The sequence below is a fragment of the Myxocyprinus asiaticus genome, chromosome 8 (assembly GCF_019703515.2).
Source record: "Myxocyprinus asiaticus isolate MX2 ecotype Aquarium Trade chromosome 8, UBuf_Myxa_2, whole genome shotgun sequence".
Classification (NCBI taxonomy): Eukaryota; Metazoa; Chordata; class Actinopteri; order Cypriniformes; family Catostomidae; genus Myxocyprinus; species Myxocyprinus asiaticus.
Genome location: NC_059351.1, coordinates 20180001 through 20197744, shown reverse-complemented (window position 1 = coordinate 20197744; position 17744 = coordinate 20180001). Strand labels below are relative to the sequence as shown.

The following is a 17744-nucleotide window of genomic DNA, read 5'->3' as shown; positions in this document are numbered from 1 at the left end:
GCATTTATTTATATCTGCGATTAACTGATATTAATTAGAGTAATACATTTACATATCATGATAAATTCGATAAAAAACATTTTTATCAACTGACAGTCCTAATTATAATTGTTAGGTTTATTAGTGTTAAGGTGCCATGGCTGTCCTTAAAATTAAGTTTAAACTAGGCATGTAATGATACACAAATTTCACAATACGATACAATACGATTAAAAAACAAAACAATAAAAAAACAGCACCTACAAATGTTTCACTCAAACTTATTCAAGGATTCAGCATAAATGTTTTTTAAATCATAAATGACACAACAGTGTCTGACATTGGCAACAAAAAGTAGAGCTCTACAATAAAGTAAATTAAACAATATAACTGCATTTCCCTATCTGTCACTCACTCGATGTTGTGTCGATGTAGTGACACTAGGGGTCACTCTTGGGAGCCTGAGACACCTCTGGTCTTTGATAAAAGGCCAATGAAAATTGGCGAGTGGTATTTGCATGCCACTCCCCCGGACATACGGGTATAAAAGGAGCTGGCGTGCAAACACTCATTCAGATTTTCTCTTCAGAGCCAAATGGTCGATGTTTCCTGAGCTGACTGTTCATTCACCTCTGCTGGATCTGACGGCGACTTTCAGTGGCTTCTTCCTCCCCTGCACTGGTGCACTGCAGAGAACGCCCCTGGGAGCTTCGGCAGAAAAAATTATATTTTTCTAAAAGAGTATATTTCTCTAAAAGAGCAGCACACACGGAACGTCTTTTTAAAGACGCATCTTTTTAAAGATGCCTTTCCGTTTGTGTGTTATTCCTGGTTGCGGTCGTTACCTCTCAACTTCAGATGGTCACGATCGCTGTCTTTCGTGTCTGGGCGCGACCCACGCGCAGACAGCATTCGTGGATGGATCATGTACTCACTGCGAGAACATGACCATGACAACGTTGCGGTCGCGGCTAGCACTGGGGGCGATCCTCACTACCTCGATGACGGGGAGGCCAGGGGCTATTCGGTGATTCCCCCGGTGGATAAGGTGCACCTATGCCCGCAGAGTGCCGCCACCTGGTGCGGACACCCAAAGCTCCCATCCAAGGCCTGTAGGTTCACGTCATCCCTGACGGCCAAAGCCTACAGAGCTGCTGGACAAGCCACCTCTGCCCTGCACACCATGGCTCTCCTGCAGGTCCACCAAGCCAAGGCGCTAAAAGAACTGCACGAGGGTAGTTCCGCCTCAGATTTGATGCAGGAACTGCGCTCGGCGACCGACCTCACTCTCCGGGTGACGAAGGTCATGGCGCGGTCTCTCGGGAGGGTGATGTCCACCTTAGTGGTCCACGAGTGCCACCTTTGGCACAACCTGGTCGAGATGGGTGAGGCTGAAAAGGCACGGTTCCTTGCTGCCCCTATCTCCCAGGTTGGCCTATTCGGCGACACCGTCTAGGAGCAGTTTTCTCTGTTCCCTGGGTCACATAACCGGTGTGCACGGCCGTCATCACAACCACCGTCCACCTTTTTATCCTTGCAGGATTGGCGCTCCAGCGGCGGTCTCTCCGCTCCTGCGCACCCAGCTGGTGTCTGTTCACTAAGTGGTGTTCTTCCCGACGGGAAGACCCCCAGAGATGCACATACAGATTGGTGCTTTCCTTCCTGCAGGACAGGTTGGAAGGGCGGCTGTCCCCTTCCACCTTGAAGGTGTACATAGCCGCTATAGCAGCACACCATGACACAGTGGACAGTAAGTCCTTAGGGAAGCACAACCTGATCATCAGGTTCCTGAGAGGGACCAGGAAGCTGAACCACTCCAGACCGCGCCTCGTTCCCTCATGGGACCTCTCTGTAGTTCTTCAGGGTCTACAGAGAGCCCCCTTTGAGCCTTTGCAGTCAGCTGAGCTTAAGGCAATCTCCTTGAAGACTGCCCTCCTGACTGCGCTCACTGCATCAAGAGGGTAGGAGACCTGCAAGTGTTCTCTGTCAGCGAAACGTGCCTGGAGTTCGGTCCGGGCTACTCTCACGTGATCCTGAGACCCCGACCGGGCTGTGTGCCAAGGTTCCCACGACCCCTTTTAAGGACCGGGTGGTGAATCTGCGAGCGCTGCCCCAGGAGGAGGCAGACCCAGCCCTGATGTTGCTGTGTCCGGTGCATGCTTTACGCATCTATTTGGATCGCACGCAGAGCTTTAGAATCTCTGATTAACTCTTTGTCTGCTTTGGTGGACAGCGGAAAGGAAGCGCTGTCTCCAAGCAGAGGATCGCCCAGTGGCTCATTGACGCCATAATTATGGCATATCACGCCCAGGACGTGCCGCCCCCGGTAGGGCTACGAGCCCATTCTACCAGGGGTGCAGCGGCCTCCTGGGCCCTACAACCTCCGGGTGGAACCGGTTTTCGTCCCATGTAGTGGCACGCAATACAAGCAGGTAAGTCCGAGACAGCCGGCCGGGTGTATCGCTTGCACATAGCGCCTTTCACCTTTCCTGAGCTGAAAATATGCGTCATTAACTCCCAGTAGTGTTCACAAACTGTGTTCCCTGGTTGACTTCCTCCGAGCCCTGTGGCAGTCGAGTTTTCAAAGAGACTCGCTGCCAGCCCAGTACACATGCTAACTAAAGCCCTGTACTGGGGTAGGTGCTCCGCATGTGGCGGTTCCCCGTAGGTAACCCCATGCGATGTATATCTTCCGTTAATTCGTTTCCCTGTTGGCAAACTGCGTCTTCCTTGGGCAGACAAAAAGTCCATATTTGTAGTAACTCCTCCCCCATTGGGTAGGACCTTCCATGAGACTTCTCCACATGACATACTTCTGACATAGCTCGGCAAGACCATGTGACGTATCTCCACTTAAATACCTCCCCTCTCTCTGGGTGAGGTGTGGTCTCCACGGTGTCCTTCCCTTGGAGGGACACTTCCCGACTAGACCTGGTCGGCCCAGTCGGATAATCCCCTTTTTTTTAGGGAGTGGAAAAAAGAAGGGAAAAAAGGCCACGACTGGGCTAGCCTGTCTCTATCTTTTGGGTAGTCAACTTGTCCCAAAGGGCCGTTCGACACTCATAACAGTGTTGGGGGAGGTTACATGTCGGCCTGGTGCGCTGGCTACGAGGCACACAGTGGTTTGCCCATCACACACCGCCAGTTCACGTAACACAGTTCAGCCCGTTGCGGCGTTTTGTATAGGGACCTCTAGTGTCACTACATCGACACAACGTCGAGTGAGTGACAGATAGGGAACGTCCTGCTTACTTGCGTAACCTCCGTTCCCTGATGGAGGGAATCTGTGTCCCTCCTGCCACAATGCTGAACTACCCGCTGAAATGGCCGGACCTTGTCTCGGCTCCTCAGCATAAAACCTGAATGAGTGGTTGCACGCCAGCTCCTTTTATACCCGTATGTCCGAGGGAGTGGCATACAAATACCACTCGCCAATTTTCATTGGCCTTTTATCAAAGACCAGAGGTGTCTCGGGCTCCCAAGAGTGACCCCTAGTGTCACTACATCGACACAACGTCTCGTTCCCTCCATCAGGGAACGGAGGTTACGCAAGTAACCAGGACATTATTCTGTTTGATTGTAATGAGAAAAACTAGTATGAACTCACAATTTAAATGTTTTTCTTGAGAAAAATGTGTTTGTCTGCACTCAATTAATTTATATTTGTATATCACTTTTCACAATAAACATAGTTTCAAAGCAGCTTTATAGAAAGTCATACCTTAATGTCTTAAAGCCCCCAGTGATCAAGCTAAAGTGACTGTAGCAAGGAAAAAACTTCTTTCCATATTTTTTAGTGAAAAAAAAAAAACTCGAGAAGAACCTGACCTCTGGTTTTATGATGTATGTACATAATCCAATAATATTTAGTGGCTTGAGCAAAAACCGGTCGGCACACGTAATATTTTTTGCGGCTTATAACATGTGCGCAAGTGTTGTGCTCATACCCGTTTACATTTCGACCTCAAAACCAGAGAATAATAAGTGTCATGTAATCGCGGGTTTCTTACATTGTCAGATTTTTTAATAAGCTTGTTTTGTTTTTGTTACTTACGAGCGTCTTGCTCAGTGTCATGCTCCGTGTCGTCTGGGAGAAGATAGCTGTTAAATGCAACTTTGCTGCTGCTGTGTTTCTGCATCACAAATGCACCGATTTGCACAGTGATGTCGGTGTAAATAAAACGGCATGTTTGATGTACTGTAGCACCGGGACATGACACCGTTGTATGGCAAATTCAACAAGCTGTAATGCTACAATCTACTTGCCATTTGCCATCGATCCTCTCGCCTGTGTACTGTAGATATTTTGCTCTGTTTTTCCTGTGAGTGCTCGGTGCCCCCTCAGTAGATGTTTTGCAGCTCTCAGTGGTGCGCTGCTTGGATTTAATTACATTATAATGTGTTTATGTATCGTACGATACATATGATATTGTATAGTGAGCGTTGTATTGTACGATACAATATGATACAATAATTTTTTTCACCCCTAGTTTAAACATGTATCTTTTACCAAACATACCTATTTGTATCCATATGAACACATTTTGAAATCTTTCGGTTTAGTGTAGTTTTTGTTTGTCTTGCTGGTATAAAGAGTGTGTGTGTGTTTTTATATTGTGGTTTTATATGAGTGTGTATCATGCTGTACTCTTGTGTTGGTGGTCGTGGCCGGTTTATTCCCTGCTGGTCCGTTATTCCGGTCGGGAATCTGACGACCGTCGCCACCCCACATATTCCCTGTCTGTGTGTCTGTGTGTGTGGATGTGCTGGCCTCGTCTTCAGAGCGCTCAGACACGCTCTCTGATTTCAGCGCGACTTCCTCCCCTCGTGTGCACGTCGATGTGTGTGTGAATGAGTGTGGCTGATGGATTCACACAGCTGTGAGCTGCGACTTTTCTGCTGCTTTTTTCTCTCATCGCCTGTGATCACTAAAACCGCATGCTCGCCTGGTCTCTGTGTGAGGTCACACACACACATCTCTTTTTACTGTACATGCAGAGAGACACATTAACAGAAACAGCAGTCACATCCCCACTTCAGTATAACAGACAGACCTCTCGCCTCAAACACACATTCAAATAAAAAAGCCTTTATATGCAAAATTACAGTGAAGTATTTAACTCTAAACTCTCTCTACTGGAGCTGTGACAAACTATTCCTGTTCTGCAGACTTCATCCTAAACTTCAGAATAAATTTTTCTTCTCTTCTCTTCTCTTCTCTTCTCTTCTCTTCTCCTCTCCCTTCCCTTCGCTTCCCTTCCCTTCTCTTCCCTTCTCTTCTTCTTAACACATATTATTTAGTTCCATTAGTAGAATCTGTATGATACAGGAGCCTGAGTTTGTGTGTGTGTGTGTGTGTGTGTGTGTGTGTGTGTGTGTAGGAGTCAGATTGTATTGCATAGGTCTAATTCCTGTGAAATAACTGTAGTGTGTCTTAAAATGGCTTTGATTCTGTTTATGGACAGTAGGTAATGAAATCGCTTTCTCTCATCTCCATTCTGTGTGTGTGTGTGTGTGTGTGTGTGTGTGTGTGTGTGTGTGTGTAGGTCACCGTCAGAAACAGGATGAAGCTGTAAAGCCCAGTGCATTAGCTTTCTCTGAGCAGTTGAGGCGAAGTGCCATGCGGTGCAGTCCACACCACGGCCCCACCCTCAACACGCCCCCCTTCAGCAACCCTGCCCACAGCCAGATTTCTGGTGAGTTAGTCTTGAAAATCTCTGTCTGATCATATACCTACAACAAAGAGAAATAGTAGAGCAGGCCATACATTTGTTTTTTATTTTGCTATTCTGTTCTGTTCTATTCTATTCTATATTTGGTTCTGTTCTGCTTTGTTGCTCTATTATTGTTTTTTCTGGTCTATTCTGGCCTGTTGTTCTATTCTGTTCTTTTTGGTTCTCTTTTGCTTTGTTGTTCTAGTTCTGTTTCTGATTCTTTTCTGTTGCTCTATTCTATTCTATGTGTTTCTATTCTGCTGTGTTGCTTTTCTCAATTTTATTTTATTATATCTGATTCTGTTCTATTGTTCTAGTGGTTCCCAACCCTGTTCCTGGAGGCCCCCCAACACTGCACATTTTGCATATCTCCCTTTTCTGACACACCCAATTTAGGTTTTGGAGTCTCCACTAAGGAGCTGATGAGCTGAATCAGGTGTGTTTAATTAGGGAGATATCCAAAATGTGTAGTGTTGGGGGTCCTTCAGGAACAGGGTTGGGAACCACTCTATTCTGGTCCATTATTCTATTCTGTTCTAATCTGTTTGTTTCACTTGTGCTTGTTGTTCTATTTTGTTCTATCCTTTTCTGTTGCTCTATTCTATTCTATATACTGTATATTTGGTGCTATTTTTCTCTGTTAGATTTAAATTGATTCTATCTGATTCTGTTCTGTTTTTTCTGGTCTATTCTGTTCTTTTTTATTTTATTCTGGTCTGTTATTCTATTATTTTCTGTTTGGTTCTCTTCTGCTTTGTTGTTCTGTTGTGTTCTAGCTGATTCTTTTCTGTTGCTCTGTTTTTCTATTCTATTGTATTCTATTCTATTTTATGTCTGTTGTTCTATTCTATTCATTTTAGTTCTCTTCTTGTTTTTCTATTCTCTCTGACTCTGTTCTGATGCTCTATTCTATTCTACCTTATCTTTTTCTGTTCTGCTCTGTTGCTTTATTCTATTTGATTTGATTCTATTTAGTTATATTGTTCTATTCTGTTTTTGTCTGTTATTCTAGTCTTTTCTGTTTGGTTCTCTTCTGCTTTGTTGTTCTATTATGTTCTATCCTATTCTCTTCTGTTGCTCTGTTCTATTCTATTTGTATCTATTCTGCTTTGTTGCTCTATTAGATTTGATTTGATTCAATCAGTTTCTGTTCTGTTGTTCTACAGTATTTTGTCATGTCCAAGTTGTTTCTGATAATCTTTTCTATTCTGTTTGATTAGAATTAAATTAGATTATCCTAAACTCACTGTAGAGAGTTTTTGGAGTTTTTAGAGTTATTAGAATAATTAGTAAAGTCACAGTAATTGCTTTTATGAATTGGGAATATGTATTCAGAATGTCCCACAAACACTCCTGTTTCATGCATTTGCATAAGTCTGTACTTTATCCGATTCTTTTCCAGTGATTTTTTACTGGTTCGGGAGTAGTGGAAGTGCACTTGGGTGTGTTTGTGTGAGTGTGTGTGGCACTTTGGTTGTTATTGGTTCTGCTTGTTCCTGGCAGGTGACGGGGGGGGAAGTAGGGACACATCACACATCATCGGACGTTCAGACATAACAAATATAGAGAACAAGGCCACCTTTGATTGGAGCTTAGACGAGCATGCCAGAGCATGTCCACATACACACACACACACACACACACACACACACACACACACAGAGACAGACACACTTGCACTGGAAGGGAAAGTTTAGGCCACAATAATAATCAGCAAAGCTCCACAAATATTTCTTTGCTCTTTCACCGTTTCTTTTGTTTCATACAGCAAAGAAGTGAAACTTAAACATTCTCTCATGTAGAAATGGTTTCAATTTAAACTAGTAAATTGAAATTTCACACAACTGGAAAGTGAAACAATATTGTCAAAAGCCCAAAGTCTTGATATTCAACTTCTTTTAAATCCTGCTGTTGCACTCTGCCTATCTGTCTTTAATGCAATAACTTAAACTTTAAGTACTGTCAGCTCCATTTAACACATTTTACTAAATTAAAATCCATTCTGCAGGTTTTTCCCTAAAATTAGCCCAGGAAAGTTTCCATGTTCATCCAAGCCTAATAGTATCTACGTATTATACAGTTCACATTTAAAAATGTCAGAATGTCATTGCATTAGATAACAAAATATGAAAGTGCATGTCAACACTATATATTTTTTTATGATTTCATACGTGAAATGTTTTTCTCAGGAATTTGAAGAGTGTGCTTGTGCTCTCTCTCTTTCAAATAAATGTCAATTGCTTTGATATTTTGTTATCTAATGCAATGACATTCAGACATTTTTAAGTGTGACTTAAGTGTCCAAATACTTTTGAAACTAGGGCCGATCTTTTAAGAACTGAGCCGATGAGAGCTATAATTATGTCACCAGCAGCACTTCTGCTTTCACTTATTGTTTTAAACATTTCCCAATCCGGCAAGTCCAAAACACAGGCCTCCACCTCTGAATTACCGAGATCCTGTTAGTTTCTCTTCCTCTTAATGAGCGCAGATGGGAGTAAGGTGACATTGACAGAACGATTGTCAGAGCAAGCACCTTGCATGTGCGAAGTGGGGAGGAAGTAGACCACAGAAAAGAGGAAGAGAAACATATTTGACAGGAAGCAGGCCTGTGTGAAAATCTCTCATTCAAAGGGCAACCAAATCTAGTGCAGCTTGATATTGTTTATGGAAATAAATTGATTAAATTAAAAAGAGAGAACCAGAACAGTGAGGCAGACAGTCTACAGATGGTTCGAGTGTTAACTTTCATTTGTCCCTTAAGCTATGAAAGAGCAATGTATGAGCAATAAAATTAAATGGGTACAGTAAGAGAGAAATGGCATGATGATGGTGTGATGAAAGGCAGTAGTAGACAAACCGAGAACAGAATGTCTCCTGCCACGTGCTTCCCTCTGATCCAACCGGCAGAAATAACAGCGGGATTGCTGCCAACGGAAACCGTTAAGTCATTCAAGAGCTTTTTCTCTCTCTCTTTTTTCTATGCTACTTCTCTTTTCATACTACAGAAAATCAAAAGCAGCTGGTGCCACGGAGTGTGTATCTGTTTGTTTGTGTGTCAATGTGTTTGAACAGGCTGTGGTTCGTGCAAATTTGAGGAAGCTTATATATTTAAAGAAGTTTACAACTCTTGTTCGTGTAAGAATTTGCAGACAGAGCTCGCTACATATTTGCTGCAATGGAGAGTGTGTGCAGATAGGGAAGATTGGACAGAAATGTATTCAGAGAAAGATTTTTGGCATCGCCTTCCGATGTAACGTAATGCATGCAAAAAAGTTATTGGATGTCACACAGATACTTTGATATCCACAATTTGTTTTCCAGAAGGATTAAAAACATTTGAAATTGCCTGGAGGGAATCTTGGAAGCTGGAATATGAAGCAGGAAATGTCTCTTGCCTGATAATAGAGACTTTAGCAACAAAGTCTTAACTTTGATCATTCCGATGAATTGATGAATAAATATATTTTTTTAAAAAATCATTTAAAATCCACTTCCAAAAGACATATTTTCATACTAAACAGTCTGACTCATTACGGGAACACTTTCCCAAGTTTACATATATACCAATACGCTGATAACTACCAAATAGGCATATTTTTTACAATCTGACCACGCAAGAAAACCGTGTTTACAAGATATTTTAAATAATCGTATTATTCTCTGCTTTTGAAACAAGTTCACTAGTTTCTAAAATGTTGTCATTGTTTACTCACCCCTCACATCATTCCAAAACAGTTTGCTCTTTTTTTTTTTTTTTTTTTGTACAACACAAAAGGGTGCATTTTGAGGAATCTTAATGCAACTCTTTTCCAAACAACAACAGTTTGTAGTGACCATATCGGTCAAGCAGTGTTAATCTTGTCAGTAAATAACAAGACAAAAAAGAAGCATCATAACCAAAATTAAACAATATTAATTCAAACATACTGTTGACGAAAATATGACGAGAAAAAATAATACTGGAACAAGCAGCTCAGATATTCTAAAAAATTCCTTCTTTTGTGTGCTATAGAAGAAAGTAAGTCATTTTTTGGAATAAACTATTCCTTTAACAGCATTTATGTGTATGTTTGTGCATAATAAGTTTTTTAGCCTACATTCCTCTACATTTAGTAGCTGTGTGTGTGTGTGAGCTCAGTAAAAAATTATTGAGCCTCGCTTGCACTGGATGCCCGAATCTGCTTCCAGCCACCCACCCAGCCATGTGTGACTCATGCCCCAAATTACAAGCACCGAGCCTGGGGAGGGAAGGCAGGAAAGGAGGGGGCTTCTAGGGGGGCCTGGCAGTGGGCCTTGGTCTGGCTGCACTTGAAACGGGCCACACACTCTTTGGCCGCTGTGCATAATTTGCTTCCTCTCTGATGGGCCGACCTCCCCTTCTGTCTGGAAGTCAGGCGAGCATTTATGAGACCGTAGGGAGAGAAAGAGCCAAACCCACACTGAGAAAATGTGTCATAACAGCCCTGTTTTCCTCTCGCTCTATTATTCAGTATACCTTTGTTTATCTTGTATGACTTTAATTGGCACATATGTGCAGACAAGGCCCAAAAATGACAATTCTGTGATCATTTACTCACCCTTATGTTGCTCCAAACCCATATGACCTTATTACTTCTGTGGAACACAAAAGGAAATGTTTCAAAGAATGTTACATGCTACACTTTTCCATTGAATGAAACTGGATGGTGATTTATATGGTCAAGCTCCAAAGAGCACCATTAAAGTATTCCTTATAACTCCTTATATTCCAAGTCTTCTGAAGCCATACAATAGTTTCATCAACGGATCAAATTTAAGTCGTTATTTGATTAAAATCTTCCCTTCTGATGGCACAAAGCTCATAGACTACTTTTATGGTGCTTTTATGTCATTATCGGAGCTTGTCAGTAAATGCTTTCATTGAATGGAAAAAGAAGAGTGAACATTCTGCTAAACATCTCTATTCATGTTCCACAGAAGAAAGTAAGTCACCAGGTTTGGAATGACATTTTGGGTGTTTTTACAAGTTTTCCTTTAAGCTTTCACTGGAAAAAGTACTGGAAAAACTGGAATGCATAAAATGGTGTGTGTGTGTGTGTGTGTGTGTGTGTGTGTGTGTGTGTGTGTGTGTGTGTGTGTGTGTGTGTATGTGTGTGTGTACACAGGTGTACAGGTGTATGTTGATGTCTGTGTTCTTATTAACAGTTAACAATATTTCTATATTTTTGTGGGTGTAATTCTTGGATGAGCTACACAAATGGAACAGTCATAAAACTTTGTCATTAATTTAATATAAATGTCTCCTTTTGTAGATTCTAGACAGATGCAAACATCTCCGTCCTGGTCTTACGAGCAGTCATACCCGTACCTGGGCCCCATCTCCACCCCAACCGTTCACCCGACGACACCCATATCACCCAGCCGCAACGCCATACACTGTAAGTATTGGTACATTTAAAAAATAGAAAACATGGTAGTACCATAGTACTGTATTTATGTGACCTATTGTTAGAGCTGCTCCATATAAAAAAAAAAAAATACTGTGGCAATACAGTGCTGGTATTAGATGGTAAAACCATGGTACTTTGATATACAATGTACCATGATATACCATGGTTTAGAATGATTCCATACCATATTCATATACTGTCACATGGTATTTACATGGTATTTACATTTACCATGTAATTTCCAAAAGCCATGATTTTAGAAAGTAAATGTCCAAGAAAATATGTTATTACCATAAAATGTCCAAAGAAAAAGGCATTACCATCAATACTAGTGTCTAAAAACCATGGTAATACCATGGTATATTTCCCCATAAACATTATTACTATCAAGGTAATGCCCAAATACTGTCCAAAAACCACAATTACTATTAAGTTAATGTCAGAAAATCATGGTATGTATCAAAAAACATGGCATAACCATTGTGCTATGTCCAAATACCATAGTATTACCATGGTACGTGGCCAATAAACATGATATTACCATGGTACATGTCCATAAACATGGTATTACCATGTTACATATCCAAAAAACATAATATTACCATCTTACCGCCATGCACCAACGCCTCCACAGGCTCCGCCCTCCTGCACCCCTCTCTGCCCACTCAGAGCGACGTTGTTGTGGAGACATAAGGGATATTACCATGAGACATGTCCAAAAAACATGGTATTACCATGGTACGTGGCCAAAAAACATGGTATTGCCATGGTACATGGCCAAAAAACATGGTATTGCCATGTTACATGGTACATATCCAATAAATGACATAATCATGGTAAATATCCCAAACATTTTATTATTTTGGTACATGTCCATGAAACATGGTATTACCATGGTGCATTTTAAGAGGAAAAAAGTTATTTTGAATAAGTGTGGCAAAATATCCACACTTGGATAAAATTTTCATACCAGTACAAATTTAAAGGGATAGTTCACCCAAAAATGAAAATTATCTCATAATTTTCTCACCCTCATGCCATCCTAGATGTGTATGACTTTCTTTCTTCTGCAGAACACAAATTATTATTTTTAGAAGAATATTTCCGGCCTTTTGGTCCAAACAGTACAAGTGAATGGGTGCCAAAATTTTGACACTCCAAAAAGCACATAAATGCATCATAAAAGTAATCCATATGACTCCAGTAATGCATGATAAATCCATATCTTCAGAAGTGATATGATGGGTGTGGGTGAGAAAGATTTAAGTCATATGCATGTATGGGGGCGATATGCATGAAGAATATGAATCACCAAAAACACAAGAAGTAGAATGTTAAAGCGATCTGTTTCTCACCCACACCTATCATATCGCTTCTGAACACATGGATTTAACCACTGGAGTCTTATGGATTACTTTTATGCTGACTTTGTTATTTTTTTGAGCTTCAAAGTTTTGGCACCCATTCACTTGCATTATATGGACCAAAAGAGCTGAGATATTCTTCTTTTGAGTTCAGCAAATGAAAGAAAGTCATACACATCTGGGATGGCATAAGTGTGAGTGAATGATAAGAGCATTTTCATTGCTGGGTGAACTAATCCTTTAACAAACTGAATTTAATGGTTGAATTATAAAAGTAATGTCTAAATCCTGTATGTGATTTACAGTAATGTGTTTTATGGAGCAAAAACTGGATCATGCACTAAACTTGTTGAACCAATAAGCTTTTTACCTTTTATTACCACAATAACTGAACAAAATGTTTTTCTTCCTGCAGGTCCTGATCTGACTGCGTTCACTGACCCGCGTGTGGGCCTGGAGCGCACATTTCCGTCCCTGCCCTCTCTACCTGATGGGCGTTTCTCAGACCCACGTGTGCCCTACCCCACCGGCGCATTTACCTACACCCCCACCTCCGTCACCAACGCTATCGGCATTGGTATGTCAGCTATGACGACCGCTGCTGGACGTTATCACACATACTTACCGCCCACGTACCCCTCGGGGTCGTCCCCGGGTCAGGGAGGACCCTTCCAGGCGAGTTCTTCACCCTATCACCTGTACTACAGCAGTGCTGCCGGGTCGTACCAATTCTCCATGATGCCAGGGGGAGGCGGCGGCGAGCGCTCACCACCACGGATCTTACCGCCATGCACCAACGCCTCGACAGGCTCCGCCCTCCTCCACCCCTCTCTGCCCAATCAGAGCGATGTTGTCGTGGAGACTGAAGGGAGCCATAGTAGTTCGCCAACTAGCATGTCAGTTGAAGCCGTGTGGAGGCCATATTGAAAACTAAGACGCTTTTACAGGTTGATGGACAGTCGGGTTGACCAATAGGACGTAGGCAGCTTAACAAGGTGGTTTCAGATTGGATTAAAGGAATTGAAGGACTGACTTTTTTTTTCACAGCACAGCATGAGACTCGTTAGTTTTTCTAAATAAAATTTGTGGCTAGTTTGTATTATTAATAATATTGTCGTTGTCATTTTTATTATGATTGTTTTATTATTATTACTGTTGTTGGTCTTGTCATCATTGTACAACATTGTTCACCAGTGTCAGCCATATTTTTAGCACTGTTTCCCCTTCAATCTCTTCTGTGTCATATAAAATGTCACCGTGCATCGTCTGAGGCCAGAAACATACTTTACAAAAGTGCACAAGCGTGAATGCTTGGCTAATGCATCGCAAACACACGGTTCATTTGTACATACAATGTAATATAAATTTACATTCTTACGTTACTGTAGCAGTAACAAACCTCATCACTAAAGATGAACCAATAATCTGTTTGATATTTTTCAAAAAGCAGAAATAAAACCATATTTAAAAATCAATTGTCCTGCATTTATCGGACACTTAAACATAAAAATGATCATTATCGGTCATAACAAAGAATATCAGTTCATTTCTACTCAGTACTCAAGGGGGCGATAGTTAGCCTCACATTTCTGTGCCATTAAATCAGATGTGTTATTATTTAGGTAGCTAGCTATAAACATGACAACTGTGAAAAGTTTATTAAATAACTTACTCGGTAAGATTCTCTTCAAACTGTCGATTCGCTATGACAGCAGTTGATCCGAATGAAAAAGCTGACCATAGAAGGCTGTTTATGTTAATGTCCATCATAGTAGTCCTTGTGGCAATGCTAAAAAATGCAAATGTTGCACCATAAATTAAGATTTGACACATTTTCAAATGCAATGTCGAATGAAATCAAGCTTGCATAGCTAGGACGTGTTTGCATTCATATTTTTGTGTAGAGTATGCTTTGGGTCGTAAACTTCTGAAACGATCTGCAATCACCCCATATGTGTAGAAGCAAAATGTTCACAGTTTATGATTTAATTTATTAGCCAATGAATTTAGTGCCAGAAATCAACACTTGATTTGTATAAGTTGATAGATTTTTTTGACCATACACTTCAAAGACCCTGGCCTTCTGTTTTCTCAACACACTTAGTGACACACTGTAGCCAAGAAAGAGCACTAACTAGAACAAAACAAAGTCTTTGCCAATGGCAAGATGCTCTTAAGAGTTTAAACAGAAGTTTGACTCTGTACATTTCCAGGTTTACGAGACTTTTATCCTGTCACTGCCTTTCACGGTCTTTCTCTTCGCAAGATTTACAGCGCAACATGGTGTCTGTGAATTCAACTTTTCTGATTGAGTGGTTTGGCGGTTGGCTGGATACAAGATGGAAGAATCATGTACCTCCTTTCTATGTAAATAGATTGTAAAATAATTTACAGGTCAATGGCGGTTTGAAAATGACATTGATTGCCTAACACACGACACTCTTCACAACTTCTACTATTGTGAAACTGGCAAAACTTTTTCAAAATGCAGCTAAAAAAATCACACTTGTTTTGTTTTTTCTTTTTGGGAGGGAATAAAACACTTTGTTGTGAAGAAACAGCTTTCTATGCCATGTGTGGTGTCTTTATTTCTTTCTTGTGATTAGAGGTGTTTGCTAAGGCACTTACATTGAAGGAGGGACTTGAGCCATATCTAGACACCAGAATACCCAGCAGAGCACTAAAAGCCATTTAGAACATCTTTGCTACTGCATATCAATGCCCTGACAAACACCCAGAACACCCTAGCAACTAAATAGCTCATTAGAGGGGAAAAAAATGGGTTGTGAATGTTGTTTTTTATGTTAACTAAAATCGTTATCTTTTCTCCAAATGGTTCATGTCGTCTTGCGCTGATATACAGTAAGAACTTTTTGTCTACCGAGCATGTGTCCATGTGAACACCCACTCCAGTGTCGATTTACTATTCTCGACCCAGGAAGCATTTATACAGACTAGCAGACAAGCCCCGACCAGCCCTCTGCCTGCAGATAGTACACAGAATAATGACTCTCTGTCTGTATCTCACATTCACCTGTCTCTTTCTCTCCCTTTTACAATGTTTTTTCCTCCAACTTTTTCATCTATTTGTTTTTCATCATCCGGCAATAATATATATTTGGCCTATATAAAAATATATTGAAAATAATATTTATTTCAAAATATATTTATATTAATATATTAAAATTTTTTATAGTTATTTATTTTTCCTTATATATATATATATATATATATATATATATATATATATATATATATATATATATATATATATATATATGTTTTTTTTTTGTTTGTTTTTTTTTTTATGGAGGGCCAAATTACTAAAAAAAAAAAAAAATGTATCCCCTTTTCTCCCAATTTGGAATGCCCAATTCCCACTACTTTGTAGGTCCTTGTGGTGGAGCAGTTACTCACCTCAATCCGGGTGGCAGAGGACAAGTCTCAGTTGCCTCCGCTTCTGAGACTGTCAATCTGCACATCTTATCACGTGGCTCGTTGCGCATGACACCGGAGACTTCCAGCATGTGGAGGCTCATGCTACTCTCCTTGATCCACGCACAACTTACCACGCGCCCCACTGAGAGCGAGAACCACTAATCACTAATAACTCTACCCTCCCTAGCAATCAGGCCAATTTGGTTTCTTAGGAGACCTGGGTGGAGTCACTCAGCACACCAAGTTACACAAAATTAAATAAATAATCAAATGCATAATGAAATCATAAAGAAAATAATAATAATTAAAATTTAAAAAATAATACATTTATAATTAAATCACTAAATAAATCAATGTCCATTGTATTTCATTTTAGCGCTAGTTTGCATTAATTTTTGCATTCTCTTTGTGTTGATTTTTATGGAAGGCCAAATTACTTAAAATTATATTTTTAAATAATAGTTAAATACAAGATAAAATCGTTTTAAAAATATAAAATCATTAAATTAATGATTTAATGATGACCACTATGGAGGGCCAAATTGTTCAAAATTTAAATCATTGAATAAATGTTTAAATAAATCATTAAACACATAATAAATTCGTCATGTATGAAAAAAACATTCAATCATTAAATTAATCAAATCACTAAATAAATCAATAAATGTATAATAAATTGTATTTTATTTTTGCACTAGTTTGCATCCAGTTTACTTTTAGCATTATCTTTGGGTTGATTTTTCATTCAAGTGCGAGCTTTGTGCTTGCCGTGGCAAAGCTCATCACCACAATGTCCCAACTATGGCCTCAATACACTGCCTCAAGTTAAAAGAGCCCACCCCCATGTCTCTACATGTTGCCAGGGTGACACTGAAAAGGCTGCATGCCAGCCCGAGTCAAAAGAGCCCACTGCCATGTCTCTATGATGTTCTGGTGCAGATATGGGTGATACGGTTACTAGGGGTGCTCTGCATGGTTATTAAGGCTTGGCTAGGCAGTTGGCAGGGTGCTTCTTCATGGCTGCTTGCTAGCCTGAGTCAAAGGAGCCCACCCCCAAGTCTCTATAATTTTCATACCCAAAGATATCCCTCTGAGCCAACTGCAATGAAAGTCTAGGGTGTTGGGTTGCTAAGGTGTATTGGATGGTTGCTAGGGTGTGGCTAGGCTGTTGAAAATGTAATAGTTAAAGGCTGCTTGCTAGCCCGAGTCAAAAGAACCCACCCCATGTCTTACGATGTTGTGAAGAATGTGAGCGTCATTTAATCATTATTTTAATGATTTTATACATACTTTATACTTCAGTTATTTCATTATGAATTTAATGATTTAATTAAACATTTCTTTAATGATTTAGTTTTAAGTAATTTGGGCCTCCACACATTTTATCTCAGTTTACACTTAATTTGGCAAACGCTTTAATACAAAGTGGTTCACACCTACCATACCTATATCTATATGCTGTATTTCAATATCTGTGTATACTGTGTAAATATATATACATTAAACTCATGTATTTGACACAGCTTTTGTTTTAAAAGGTTGGACAAAAATATGCTCTCATAAAAGAAAAAAGAATAAATCACCCCTAAAAATTTTTAAACATAGCTGTGTCAAATACATCAATTTAATCAGTTCATTAAAACAAATTGAGAATTTATAACCTCTTACCCAAGAATTAAATCAACTTATATAATGTATGCCATAAAACATTATTTATAACTAGGACTATAATTGAATATTAAATAGAATATTAGATTAATTTTGAGGGCATTTTTGACCACACATTTTAAGGAAAAATTAAGGGGGGCTCTGGGCAA

At 40.3% G+C, this 17744-nt stretch overlaps 1 protein-coding gene across 5 annotated transcripts in view; it reads left to right on the top strand.

The window, feature by feature from the left end:
- runx1 (RUNX family transcription factor 1) overlaps window positions 1-15047 on the top strand; it is a 72757-nt gene extending 57710 nt beyond the window's left edge. For 4 of the 5 annotated variants that reach the window (XM_051705355.1, XM_051705354.1, XM_051705357.1 and 1 more), the window contains 3 exons: window positions 5526-5675; window positions 10988-11113; window positions 12905-15047. In XM_051705355.1, the coding sequence (XP_051561315.1) occupies window positions 5526-5675; window positions 10988-11113; window positions 12905-13416 (788 nt within the window). In that variant the 3' untranslated portion in view covers window positions 13417-15047. The remainder of the gene's footprint in view (window positions 1-5525; window positions 5676-10987; window positions 11114-12904) is intronic. The other variant, XM_051705356.1, reaches the window with a different exon arrangement.
- The last annotated feature ends 2697 nt before the right edge of the window (window positions 15048-17744 follow it).